This window comes from Centrocercus urophasianus, unplaced genomic scaffold (genome assembly GCF_019232065.1).
Source record: "Centrocercus urophasianus isolate 14NV4802_14NV808 unplaced genomic scaffold, USGS_Curo_1.0 seq_36, whole genome shotgun sequence".
Taxonomy (NCBI): Eukaryota; Metazoa; Chordata; class Aves; order Galliformes; family Phasianidae; genus Centrocercus; species Centrocercus urophasianus.
In genome coordinates this window covers 599576-613115 of record NW_024884933.1, presented here as the reverse complement: position 1 = coordinate 613115, position 13540 = coordinate 599576, and the positions used below count along the sequence as shown (strand labels likewise).

Sequence of the window (13540 nt, the reverse complement as noted above, 5' to 3'; positions counted from 1 at the left end):
GCAGGATCCGCCCCAGTAGCGGCGATGTGGGGCCGCCCCCGGGACTGCCTCCGCCCCCAGCCCGCCCCCGGCCCTCCGCTCCATCCCGGGATGGGCCGGCCGAGCTGACAGTCGGGCTGGGCGGCCGCCGCGGGCGCATCCACCGGGCAGCGCCCGCCGCCGCCTGCCCGGCTCCCACCTGCGGCGGCGGCTGCTCTGGGGGCCGCGGGCCGGGCGGGGGGCACCGCACCGCACCGCACCGCACCATTCCCCGCCTGCGCTCCAGGATGAGCCCGGAGTATTTCCTGCGCTCCTTGCTGCTCATCATCCTCGCCACCTTCTCGGCCAACGCCAGCAACTGGCTGTGAGTAGCCACGAGCGAAGGGGTGCCCCCGCCGCCTCCGGCACTTGTTGCTCCGCGGGGGCTGCAGAGCAGGTGCCGCCGGGGTCGGGCAGCATCACCCCGTTGCGGGGGACGGAGATCGCGGTGCGCGGTCCTGGAGCCGCGGGGACGGGTGGTGCAGGTGGGTGCGGGGATGCCGGCTCTCCCCGGCTGCTCCAGCCTGGTTATAGGATAACTTGGTGGGCGCCGAAGCCCCCGTCCACCTTTTGTTCTTAAATTACTGATTCGGGCAGCGCTGGGAAAGTGAGGTCGGGCCGGCGGGTCAGAGCAGGGCCTGGGGCTTGGCCGGGCGCCCCGTGGGGGCAACGGGGCCGGGAAGGACTTGGCAGGGAGCGGGCAGGCAAGCAGGGATCGTTCGGATGCTGACCCCGGGGACCCGCAGTAGGCAAAGTTCACACCCAGCACTCCATCACCCTGCGGGGACGTGGGGACCGCCGTGTGGAGGAGCCGGGTGCCATCCGGAGCACGCTGAGCAAATGCTGAACTAACGTGGAAGGTAAACAGGGGAGGAAACAGTTCTGGAAAATTCCTGCCCGTTCACCAAGGGCTTCTTCTAGGGGAGACCCTCGGGACAGGAGGGATTGGGCATGGCAGCGCCTCTCATCAAAGTGCAGATGAAGGCAATGTGTCCGCTCCGTTCATCCCATCTTTGGGGAGACGCCTTTTCCCCACTCCCAGCGTTGACGGCAGACTGAGAGTCAGTGCGTTCCCGATGTGTGCAGAGGAGACCCGTGTTTGTGTCATGTCCTGCTCCCCCGCCCTGGTGCAGGCACGGTGTCCATAGGCACAACGCGCTCCGGTGGTTCCCACCATAGCCCAGGAGCTCGAGGAGCACTCCTGCATCCGGAGATGGGCTCCCGTCGGCTGGAGGCTGCGGGAGGTGCGCTGAGTTTGGAGGATGCTCCAAAATCAGGCTGGGAAGCACCGGGATGGTGCTGTTCTCCCCGCATCCCACCGGTGGGAAAAGCGCTGCCCGTCGGTGTCCGCATGGGATGCGTTAAGCGCTCAGCCCTCCTCCCCCTCGTTCGCCAGATGGAGCGACTTGCACCCCGCGCGGCTCCGGCGCAGCGTGGGTGGATCGCAGCCGCTTCCGAGGTGGGCTTGAAGCTGTGCGCGGGGAGCGGTGCGAGCGCCCTTCCCGCAGGGTCCGGACAGGGAAACGCTGCCGGGGAGGGGAAGCGCCCGGCGAAGGGGGATCTGAGGTTAAGTGGCAGCAGTGAGGCCAGCGAGGCGCGGTGCCGCGGCGGAGATGGGGCTGTGCGCGGCCGTTCGTGCTCACCGAGCATCGGGGTGGGCGCGGGGGATTCGGCGGCGGGAGAGCGGAGAGCTCATTCCTGCCAACAGGGGAGGAAAAGCAGACCCATTTCTGCGCGCTTGAAAGAAAGGGTCAACTTTTTTTTGATGTTCCAAATGTATCTTGATAAAAGGATCGTCCCCCGCTCGGCACTTCTTATCCTTCGCCTTTTAGGATTAAGACAATTCCCATTGTTTATCTCCTCACATCAGAAACAAAGGCTGCCAGAGGCAATAAACGGAGTTAGAAGGAACCCAGGAGTTATCAGATATTCGAGGAATGAGCGCGCTTCGTCCGTCTCACGGAGCCGTGCGCACGGCGCGGGGTCCGGCAGGAGGGCGCTGGGCACGGCTGCTGGGCGCCCCCCCAGGTGCTCGGCTCTGCAGCCCTGCGCGGAGGCGGATGGCAGCGTGCGGGGAAGTTTGCTTTTCCAGAAACCTGCTGGATCGGTGATTAAGCTCGGGGTGCCTTTCACAAGACGAGACTTTTTCTAAAGCTCCTCCTGACCTGTCGGGACTCGCATTCCCTGAGTGCTTTGGAGACGCAGCTTGCAACACCTGAGCTGAAGGCTCCCTGCAGCGGCCCGGTGCCCTGCAAGGAAGCGGCGGGAGGGATCACCGTGCTGCAGAGAGCTCTGCAATAGAAGCAGCTTTGCCAAATGTTTCCATTAAGCAGACCCAGATCCTTCTATCTGGCTGGGAAGTGAACCTCAGGTGTGTTTTCTCAGTGCCTGTGTTTGGGGAGTTGCTGTTTGGCTCTCTGCCTATCCGAAAAACCTCTCTGTCATCCAAACCAAAGTGATGCTCTTTTCTCTCCTTCTAATAACAGCTGCAGGCTCGTTTTTCCTCCTGTCTTTCGGGGCTCAGGGAGCCTTAAAGCTTTTCCTGCCAGCAAAGAATTTGATGTTAAATGAAGGGCAGCAGTGGGTGCTCTGAGGTCTGTCTGGCTGTGATGTGCATAATGGGAAGGTCCTGCTGGAGGAGTCCAGGGATGTGCTTCATACACAGGAAGGAGCTCAGCTATTCCCAAAGCACCTTTCGTTTCACAGCCTCCATTCAGCTCTTGGACCTGCTGCTGTGCCTGTGGCTCTTTGGGTTGCTTGAACCCGAGTCGATCCTCATGTCTGAAAAGCATCAGTGACACAGGGGTCCTTAATGGGCAGGGCCCTTTTTGTGGTGTTTTCTAGGAGTTGCTGCAGCCTTTCTCCCTTTTCCTGCTGTTAAACATCTAAAAGTGGCTTTGGAGGAGGCTCAGAGCAGGGTGTGCCACCGGCAGCTCCGTCTACCCCTTATTTACAGGGGTTTAAAACTTCCATCTGTGCTTCAGGCTCGGTTTAAAGGGCCAGGGGTGCAGCTGGGCTTTCAAAAGCCTTTAGAAAAAAAGCAAAACTGAGCTTTCTGGGAAAGCTTGAGGACGTTTTAAGTGTCCAAACAAGCCTGGATAACAGCAACCACTTCTGAGGGTTGGAGGGAGGGATGAAAAGATTTGGGGTTTTGGGGCTCCCATTTATTTGGGTGTGCCAAGGTGCTCCACAAACCCCAACTCAGTGCTCGTCCTGCTGGGGAGCAGCCCGGGTAGACCTCAGCTCTGATGCTGTGCCACTTTGTGTCACTGTGCAATGTAAGAGATGCAGGAGCAGCAGACCCGGGTCCTCTGCTTGCATCCCTCTGATCTTAAGCCAGCCTCTATTTTTAAGATGAATCTCCCCAGCTTTGACAGCAGGGAGTTCACTTCACCCCCACCCTGCTTCAGTCCCATTTCATGCAGGATTCTTCGCATTGTCGTTGTGACTCTCCCATTTCCCACCAGGCGAGGAACCGGTCCAGCATTTCCCCTCGGGTGCCCCATGGCTGCAGCACCATCCAGCAGGTGCAGGTAGCTCCAGGGCACGTCTGTGCCCTCAGATCCCTGCTCCCCTCCCTGCATTCTTATTTTTGGTGCAAAGACAGCACCAGGATGGCTCCCAGGTCACATCTACTTTGGCAGAGTTGCTCAGATTGGGTCCAATGGAGAATTTCTTTGCTTTCAGCTCCTTTCCTCGCCCTGGTGATGCTGCACTCTTAGGGCTTCCCTGCCTGTGATTTGAGCTATGAAAACAGAGGGCTTTAAGGGTTGCATCCTGCAGATGAAAGGCCTTTGCGAATCCTGATGCTGAACTTCCATCCAGTTCAGCTTGTCTCTGAGCTCAGGGCAGGAGGGACAGATACTCCCTGCCTCCTCACTGATGACAGAATTTTCCTTTCCCCAATGAAGCCTTAAATAAAAATATACCTTCATACAGAGTAGCAGAGGTTTATCCAAGGAAGGGTGGACATCAGGTGCTTCTATCTCACTCACATTGCAGGTCATGCAAGGACAGGATCCGTTCAGCTCCAAACACAAGCAATGGCGAGAAGCAGATTTCTGCTTTTTGCAGCGGTTGGTGGTGACTCCATGAGTCAGAAAGAGATTTTCGCACTGCAGTGACAAATGTTTGCATTGCACTGCTGGGAGCTGTTGTCTTCCCAATTAACTCATCCTCGTAGATGGAAAGATGCACCGCTGCCATGGGTTTGGGCTTTCTTAAAATGGGAAATTGCTGAGCAACCCCCAGAGGTCGGCAGTTTGCAGGAGGTTCCTCCATATTCCCTTATAAACGCAACGCCGCAGGCTCTTGCAACACCTTTTTTTTTTTTTTTTTTTTAAAACAAAGCTTGGAAACGTTGCAAACCCACAGAAATGGCGCTTCCCAAGGCTGGGCTGAGGACAGGCGATGCTCTGGGTGCCAGCAGCAGATCATCCCCAGCCCTGGGATTCAGCCCCTATTGCTGCAGGTGACCCCAAATGCATCCCTCCAGCACAGAGCCGCTGCGGTGTGCAGCTGGGAAGGTGCCGTGCAGGATCTGCCTGGCTCAGCAGAACTGGAGCCAGTATTGTGCTTTCACAAAATTACTCAGGGTGGTTGGGGGGGGGGGGGGGGGGGGGGAAGAATTAATTGAACCTCTTGGCCAATGGAAAGCGGCCCGAGGTCTGTTGGAAGTTGGGTGAGATCAAACCAGTCCCACAGAAGGTTCCTCTCTCCGTGTGTTTGCAAATTCCGATTGAAATGAAAAACTCATCAGAATTTCTCCAACCCAGGTGTAGCCCCGAGCGCTGCACCAGGGGAATTCCCACGTCGCTCAGCCCCATGGCTTCACTTGCCTCCTCTTGCAGCCGTTCCTGGCTGCTGAACTCGAGCGAAGAAGGACGTGTGAAAGGATGTTTTCTATGCATCCGAAGTCTGAGGTTGGGGTAGGGGGACTGGGGAGGGCAAAGTTTGAGCATTTGGGGGTCGTTTTGTGCTGCATGGCCCAGCTTGGGGAGCGGGACTCTGCCTCCTCATGGGACATTGCTCCAGCAGCTGGAGGTGGGGATTAGGGCGTGAGAAGCATGGTCTTAATCCAGAGATGAGATATGTACAACCGAGCCATAGAGCTGCTCCTCTGCCAGGGAAGAGACAGACAGGCCTTCAGATGACGACACTGCGCGTCGTGGTTTACATTTACAAGCAAAGGAGAGGAAGGACATCTAATCCCAGAGTGCAGTGGCCAGTCTGGGAGGGATGCGTCGTGTTGTAGGGCTGTCAGCTGGACCAGCTATTCCCCATGCTGCAGCTCTCCAGCAGCCCCATGCCCACAGTGTCGGACCAATGAGTTCTCTTTGCTTGCTTACTTTCCCCTTCTTTTTTTTTTTTTTTTTTCCTTTGCTTAGCCTGGAACATCCCATTTGGGACCTTAGCCAGGCAGGTATCCCCATGAGTTTGGGCGTTTGCTGAAGACATTGAAGCTTCTGAGCTCATCTCAGCATCTCTGATAGGAGACTGCAGTGACACCACCTGGCTGACACCACCTTCAGTATTCCCAAACTGATACATCGTGAGAAATTTCCACATTTCAAACATCTGGTGCATCTTCCCTGAACCACCTCTAATGAGGATCAGTCCGTGACTCCAATTTGCCCACCTCCCCGTGGCAGGGAATCCCCTCCCCACTCTTTCTGGCTCCACCTGCCAACCCCTGTGGCAAAAATTATCATCGTTCTTTGTTTTTAAGTAGGGCTTTTTTACCTTTCCAAATCTCCCGGGATTTGAGGTTTCCCTCTTTGCCACCTTGCAGAGTGGATCAACTGCAAATACTCCAATTATGGGACTTCAATCTTGATCTGCGTGCTGCGGATGGAAAAAAAGGAAGGGCTTTCTGTTGGTTTTGTGTTAAGTCAGTGATTTTTAATAAAAGGGAGCTTGTTCTGTGAGTGACTTGTCTGGATGTGAAGGCAGGAGAAAAGAAATACAAATGTGATGATGAAGCAAGAAGACAAGACTTGAACAAATGGCTTGGGCAGCAGCTCGCCCCTTGAAACATTCTTTGCCCAGTCTTGGAAAGGGAAGGAAATATGCCGTTATTTGGGTTTATTTTTTCCACAAGCAGGACTGTTCTGAAGCTTCCTGTGAGCCTCCAGTCCCAATCCAGGGCTCCGCACTGCAGGGAAATCAAGGTGGGCTGCCCTCTACAGCAAGACCTCGCTGAGGGCATCTTTGGTTTGGTTTGCTCTTCTGCCAGTCTTGATCTAGAAGAAAGGCTTTCTCTGTGGTTTCTACCGCCTCAGCCTAGGAAAACAAAGCTTGGGGCAGGGTCCTTATTAAGAACCAGGCAAAGTGCTGGAATGGGGCTTCCATGGTGACCCTGGAGGGCTGGCTGCAGTGCCTTGCTTGGGCTCCCCAGCGCTGAGGGACTCTGCACTGCAGAATGGGAGCATCTCTGGGAAGGAATGGTGGGGGAGAGAGACCAGAAATCGTTCTGGACAGCTTCACCTTATTTCCCTGCAAAACAAATTACCAGACCTGCTCTTGGAAAGCTGTATCCATCTTTGAAGCATGGTTGTCCTTCGTTTTATCATCCCAAATACCATTACGCACTCTCTGGGGAGGTGTCTTATCAGGCGCATCTACTTGGAAAGGCTTGAAAGGCTCCTGTCACACTTCTCTTCATGTGTGCTTTGAATTTATGGCTCCTCATCGCCTGAAGAATCCCACTGAGCTGGGAAATTCATGAGAAAATGAGATGGTGCCTCCCTCCAAAGCAGAGCTGAAGTGGCCATTCCACCTGCGGTCAGGGCTCAGAACTGGAGGCAGTTTTCTTGTTTTCCAGGCTCCAAGTTGACCTGTAGTGCCTTAGGATAACTCTAATTGCTTTGGTGTGCATCAGCTTTCCTGTGCACCAACTGAAATGATAGCTGGATGGGAGGGAGCAGGGCTGCTGTGGGCCCAGTTTCCAGTGTTCTCAATGATCCCAAGGGAGGTTTGCTGCCATCCTCTTGGTCCTTGCAGCTGGTCCTCTGCAAGCAAGCTGAGCCCTTGGAGGAGCTGAAGGCCTTGGACAAAGATGCTTAGCTGGTATAAGGGCTAGAAAAGAGCTTGGCTCTCAAACCACAGCTGCCTGCCACTTCCCACTGTCCGAGCAGCATTGCATCAAGTGACCTCCACGCATGAGGAAAGCTGGATGCTTCTGACAGCCAGCCATGCAGACTCCCCACGGACACTGCAAGCCAACCCAGCTTTCTCACCATCTCTATAAGCACGAAACCAAGCTGGTGAATAATTCTGCTGATGCACGGAAGAGAAAATCCTGCTCTCTCCTCCTGGGGCAGGCTGGCACGGCTAATGGGAGGAAGAGGCTGTGACAACTGGATCTTGTGGCTGAAGTCAGCAGATCTGACCCCTGGGACACATGGGAATGGGCAGGAAGCAGGAGCCACTTTTGAATGGTCACTTCTCAGAGGCAAGCAGTGCTTCAAAGACAAAATCCTTCACAGGATGTCGTAACTCGGAGGAGGAGGAAAAAAAAAAGCAAACAAAAAACCCACAAGTTCTGTAGGGCTGGGAAAGGCAGAGTCGAGGAATGAGGCTTCCGAAAAGCCTTCGCCTGGTGCTCTCATCACTCAGCACGGTCGAGGCGATGCCATGAGCCTGGCCCTAGAAGGGGCAGCTCTCTGCACGCTCTGCAGAGATGGGGAGGTGGTCATTGTGCACTGCCACAACCTGCCACGTCAGCACACACCTGGCACCCAGCACACAAGGTTTTGTCCCTCCCCGCTCCAAGCCCTGCTTGAAACCCCAGTGACAGAAAGCTGGCAGCTCCTGGGGGCCGGGCTGGCATGCTAAAAGCAGGTTTGGTGATGGAAGTGGTTTGGAGGGCGATGTTTGTCAGCGATGAGTGCGGGAGCTGTGTGGCAGCTGGAGCTGGCAGCTGAGTGGCTGTCCTGCTTGTTTTGGCTGACTTCAGAGACCTCTGGCTTTTCCTAGTAGCGCTTGGATGTGCCGGTACTCAGGAGACCTGACCGGGCACATTCAGACAACACCGAAAATATCCTCCATGCAGGCAACAGAGGCAAAGGGGAGCCGGCAGATGGTCTCCCAGAGAGACAGGGGATGAGGCTGCAGAGGGCTGCCTGTTTTCCTTGGGCTTGCTCTCTGCCATGCAAAAATGCAACCTGTGGAGGCACATGTTGCAGGCAACCCAGGTGTGCAGTGGTTCTCAGCTACGCAGGGGATGATAGGCTGGGTCTCCTCGCTGCGTCCCTGATGAACGTGGGTCTGTGCTCCCCTTACCTCCTAACCAGCTGTGCCGGCTCTCACGGCAGGTACCTGGCAAAGCTGTCTTCAGTGGGAAGCATCTCTGAGGAGGAGACCTGCGAGAAGCTGAAGGGCTTGATCCAGCGCCAGGTGCAGATGTGCAAGCGGAACCTGGAGGTGATGGACTCGGTGCGGCGCGGGGCCCAGCTGGCCATCGAGGAGTGCCAGTACCAATTCCGCAACCGCCGCTGGAACTGCTCCACGCTGGACACCCTGCCTGTCTTTGGCAAGGTGGTAACACAAGGTGAGCTTGGGTTGGAAGGGACCTTAAGCATCATCCAGCCTCAAGCCCTGCCGTGGGCTGGTTGCCCCACACCAGACCAGGTTGCCCAGGGCCCCATCCAGCCTGGTGTTGAGCACATCCGGGGAAGGGGCAAGAATTTCTCCCAATGTCAAATATGAACCTACCCTCTTTTAGTTCAAAACCATTCCTCCTTGTCCTATCGCTATCTGCCCATGTAAAAAAGCACTCTCTCCTTTCCATAAGCTGCTCTTGAGTACTGGAGCTTTCCCTGGAACCTTCCCTTCTCCAGGATGAACTCCCCAGCTCCTCACCCCGCATCCATAGGTGCTGGATGTACTGAGCAGCTCCGAAGCGGTGACTGCTGCCAAGCAGAGCAGCTCTCATGTGAGGACAGCCCTCTGCCGCCCAGTGAGAGTAAAACACAGCACACCCGGACCCTCCGAAGAGCAGCGAAGATTTATGGCCAGGCTCCACAGCCCAGGCTGGGTGCAGGCATCCCGGAGGTCCGAACCATGCCAGGGTGCAGAGCTGGAGAGGAAGGTCCCTTCCATCCCCAGGGAGCAGCCTTCCCTCCCCTGGGGTGCCACTCTCACCCCTTCCCATCCCGCAGAACACAGGCTGTGGCTGCCCCCAGCTCCCTGTTTGACTTTCCTCCCCTCGACACAGGGGTGAAGATCTCTTCTTGTGAAGGTTCAGGACTGGAAATACCAGAAATACCAGAAACTAAAAGTCGCCTCTTTTTAGTCAGCCACAGCGCAAAACCGACCAACACGATCCTACTATTAACCTCGATTAACTTGGAGGCGGTTCAGGCCCTGTGCTGGCTGGCCCTCCCCAGCCACTGCTGCTTGGCCACCGAAGCTTGGGCTGCGACCACCAAAGTAGCTGCCCTCTGCCCGACCGGCGAGCCACCCCCTACCTTGAAACAGCCCTAGCATACCCCAAATGCCAGCCCTGCTTGCTTGGAGCCGGAGGGGCCGTGTCCTCAGCCACCCTCGACCTCAGAGGACGGTGGGGATTTGGGTTTTGCAAGAGCTGACGGCCGCGGTCCCTGGCCGAGCCGCCCGCGTGTTTGTGTCCAGATTTCTCCCCCTTGTCAAATGGGCTCTTTGTGCACCGTGCAGGTGGGCACAGGAATGTTCTGCTGCGCCTGGGGGCTCTGCAGAGCGCTTTGGGAAGAGTTTTCTGGTTTTGGAGGCGCAGGGAGCAACGGGGTGCTGCGTGGTGATAACGTGGATCTGCAGCTACAGGGGGTGATCCCCAGTTTGGTTGAGGAAATAGAACATTTTTGGATGCGGGAGGGATTTTACAGCAAAAGTGCCCTGCAAGCACAAGGAGAGCTCTCCCCACATTGCAATGCAGCCTTTGCATCCCTCCTGCTGCTGCGTTATGACCTTGCCCATCACATCCGTGTGCTGCCAGCTCTGTCACTATTGCAAGCAGTGCGTGGTGTCTGCTGAGCCTGGTCTGGGCTTGGCACTGAGCAAATACATCTTGGGATACTTGGATCATGCCGGGGAGGGGTGAGCATGGGGCACCCCGTACGTGGGGGTGGGCAGGTGGAGCAGCCCACCTGGGTGCACAAAACCCCCTTGGGCTTCTTGCCATCTTTTCCACTGTTGTTGCAGGGACGAGGGAGGCAGCGTTTGTCTACGCCATCTCTTCTGCAGGGGTGGCCTTCGCCGTGACCCGAGCATGCAGCAGCGGCGAGCTGGACAAGTGTGGATGCGACCGCACGGTGCAAGGCGGCAGCCCACAGGGTGAGCGTGCAAAGCAGGGATACAGAGTGCACAGAGATGCCCATCCTCCAGGGCCACCCTTTAGAGAAAGGGCAAAAAAATGTACAAAAAACATTTTTAAAAGCCTACTGATAGTCCACGCAAGCGCTTCAGAAAGGATAGCTGGGAGTGTAGCTCAGGGGGTACGTTGTTCCCCCACCCCATGGCCATCCTTGTTCAGCTTCCCCAGCACGGGGAGAAAGACAAACAGGGCTGATGAGCAGTGTTTTAGCAAGGGCAGGGCTGAGGAGGATGAACTTCATCTGTCCCATCCTTGCACTGTGCCTCAGGCTTCCAGTGGTCCGGCTGCTCCGATAACATCGCCTACGGTGTGGCCTTCTCTCAGTCTTTTGTCGATGTCCGGGAGAGGAGCAAAGGGGCATCTTCCAACAGAGCACTGATGAACCTCCACAACAACGAGGCGGGGCGGAAGGTAACAGATGGGGATCTGCATGGGGTCTGCAGTCATTGCTGTGTCAGTGGAGGGTCGGGGGGGTTAGGGAAAGGCTGCGCCCCAGTGGGCAGCAGGCACGGCACAGCTCCCTGGGGCAGTGGGGATGGCCCAAACTGGGAGCACTGAGCTGCCAGGGTTTGGGAGCGGGCAATGTTGTGTGCAGCCAGGGGCTGGGCTCAGGGATCCGTGTGGGTCCCTTCCAACTCAGGGTGCTGTAGGGTGCTGTGACTCCGTGTCACACCCTGTCCCACGCTCACCACCCCCATCTCGTTTCTCCACTGTGCTCCTTCAGGCGATCCTGAACAACATGCGGGTGGAGTGCAAGTGTCACGGCGTGTCGGGCTCGTGCGAGTTCAAGACGTGCTGGAAAGCCATGCCTCCCTTCCGCAAAGTGGGCAACGTGCTGAAGGAGAAATTCGACGGTGCCACCGAGGTCGAGCAGAGCGAGATCGGCTCCACCAAAGTGCTGGTGCCGAAAAACTCCCAGTTCAAACCGCACACGGACGAGGATCTCGTCTACCTGGACTCCAGTCCTGACTTCTGTGACCACGACCTCAAGAATGGGGTGCTGGGCACCAGCGGCCGGCAGTGCAACAAGACCTCCAAGGCCATCGATGGCTGCGAGCTCATGTGCTGCGGTCGGGGCTTCCATACGGACGAAGTGGAGGTGGTGGAAAGGTGCAGCTGCAAATTCCACTGGTGCTGCTCTGTCAAGTGCAAACCCTGCCATCGGGTGGTGGAAATCCACACGTGCCGGTGATGCACGGAGGGGAGCAGCCATCCCTTCCCCTCTCTAACTGATCCTGCTTCTCTCTTGCCCTGTGGCCAGGACTGAGGAAGTGACCCAGACGCTGCAGGGAGAGCACAGCTCTATACAGAGACAGAGCCCTGGAGGAAAACAGATTTTAAAAGAAAGGAGCAAAAAAATATATATATTTAAAGTTTAAAAAAGGAAAAAAAACCAACCCTCCCCCCCCTCAAAAAAAGCGGTCGTTGTTATCTTTTATTTTGGTCGGTTTGCTTATTTATTGCTGAAGCCAGAGCAGGGATGTGCCTGACCTCGTGGATGCAGCGGATGCTCTACGCTGACTCTGGAGCATTGCAAATGGGAGATGGTTAAACCTGAGGCTGAGTAGCATTAGGGGCCGGGTATCTTCTGTCACAATCGTTTGTATTTGTTGCAGGAGTGCTTTCAGCATCCCAGAGCGCGGCTGGAGCACAGCCAGGACATGCAGCTGTGAGCGCTGCAGAGGACAGGGAGATGGGGATGGGATGGCACAGTGTTAATCACAATGCAGTGAGAGCCCATCCAGGGCTGTCAGTGTACGGAGCGTGCGTGTACAGAGCCTCAGGGATGCTCTGAGGCCTCCTGGGCTCTGGAGAGCTGTTAGAGCAGCTCTGGCAGCCGCTGTGATTTACAGAAGCTCCTCAGCAGCTGCCTGGGCTGTCAAGGGACACGATGTTCCCACTTTGCTCCCTGTCCCCTTGCAAAGCCCTTTACCTCCCAACCTCAGCATCTTGCCAGAGACTGCAAAGAGGGTGCAGCAGAGAACCTGCAATCTAAGGACAAGCTGGAGATGGAAGGAAATCCCAGGGGATTCCTTTTCCTCCTCTCCGTGACCTTGCTCACCAGCATCCCACAGCCAGCCCTCCTCCTCCTCCTTCACGTGAACTCTCCAGGGGCCACCCTGCACACCCAGTGAGGGCTCCTGGGGACAAGATGATACACAGCCCATCTCCATCCCAGCCACTAGTGAGGAGAGCAGAAGTATAAATGGAAGAAATTGCTGGGGTGGGAGGATGCGCCGTCCTGCTCCACACAGCCTGGTCTGCAGCAGTGCCATGAGGATAACGTGCTGTCCTACCCGCTCCCACTTCCCCTCTGCCTGGGATCGGGTTAGCATAGAGCCCTTGCTGCTGGGCTGCAGGATGAAATATTTGGAGAACTAATAAGCAGTGGGGCACTGCGAGGGGAGGTGGAAATTGAACCAGTTTTTCTCTTCCCTCACACGGTTGTATGAGAGTCGAGAGGCAGAAGGGAGCAAAGAAAAACCCCAAAATGGCACCTCAAGCCAAGAGGAACATCTGCGAGGAGCTGGTGTGGGTGGCACTGCTTTCACTGGGCAGTACTGTGTGAGTGGGAGCTCCACACCTGGAGATGGCCCACGGTCCAGAGGAGCCCAGAGTTGTGGCCATCGCCGTCTGGGCTGGGGGTCCTCACAAACCTGCGGGCTTATTTTTATTCCCCGCTTCATCTAGAGAGGGGAAAGGTTAGGGGAACACGCAGACATCCATTAAATCCCGTCTGTGCTGTGGCAGTGATGGGCTGGGGGAGAGCCTGTGGTCGCTGGAAGGTCTCCAGACAGCGTCCGGCTGGAAGGCTTCTGACAACTGACTTGATGCAGCAGTGGCTGTGGCTCTGGGGCCAAGCCGCGTGCCTGGAGCAGGGCCCTGCTGGCTTCCCCCACACCACGGGACAAGGCCAGCACTAAGGGACCTGATGTCCCCCAGCTCCCAAAACCTTCAGCAAAGGGCACCAGGGGTGGTGACCCCAATCCAGAGCTGCCGTGGGTTGTGAGCCACTTCCACCTTGAGCTCAGAGCAGCACTGAGCAACGGCTGCCCCTCCCACCTTGGCCAAGGGCGCAGCGCTGAGCCCCCAGCAGGGATCTGAGCCCCACTCCATCTCCTCAGGTCCCAAGGCTGCGAGTTCTCAAGTACCTTGGACTGCTCCTCCTCT

General features: G+C 56.6%; 1 protein-coding gene across 1 annotated transcript; it reads left to right on the top strand.

Moving 5' to 3' along the window:
- Positions 1-229: 229 nt before the first annotated feature.
- WNT4 (Wnt family member 4) lies at positions 230-13197 on the top strand. The gene is made up of 5 exons (XM_042831285.1): positions 230-343; positions 8334-8569; positions 10198-10329; positions 10638-10780; positions 11094-13197. Exons 1-5 carry the CDS (start codon positions 267-269, stop codon positions 11559-11561), a joined length of 1056 nt encoding a protein of 351 aa, XP_042687219.1. The 5' UTR covers positions 230-266; the 3' UTR covers positions 11562-13197.
- Positions 13198-13540: the final 343 nt, after the last annotated feature.

What these genes read in the sequence shown, in the direction of transcription:
- WNT4 (XM_042831285.1), top strand. Translation starts at nt 267, where the DNA reads ATGAGCCCGGAGTATTTCCTGCGCTCCTTGCTGCTCATCATCCTCGCC. An exon ending in GCCAACGCCAGCAACTGGCT is followed by an intron (nt 344 to 8,333) that starts GTGAGTAGCCAC and finishes CTCTCACGGCAG; the next exon opens with GTACCTGGCAAAGCTGTCTT. An exon ending in ACAACGAGGCGGGGCGGAAG is followed by an intron (nt 10,781 to 11,093) that starts GTAACAGATGGG and finishes GTGCTCCTTCAG; the next exon opens with GCGATCCTGAACAACATGCG.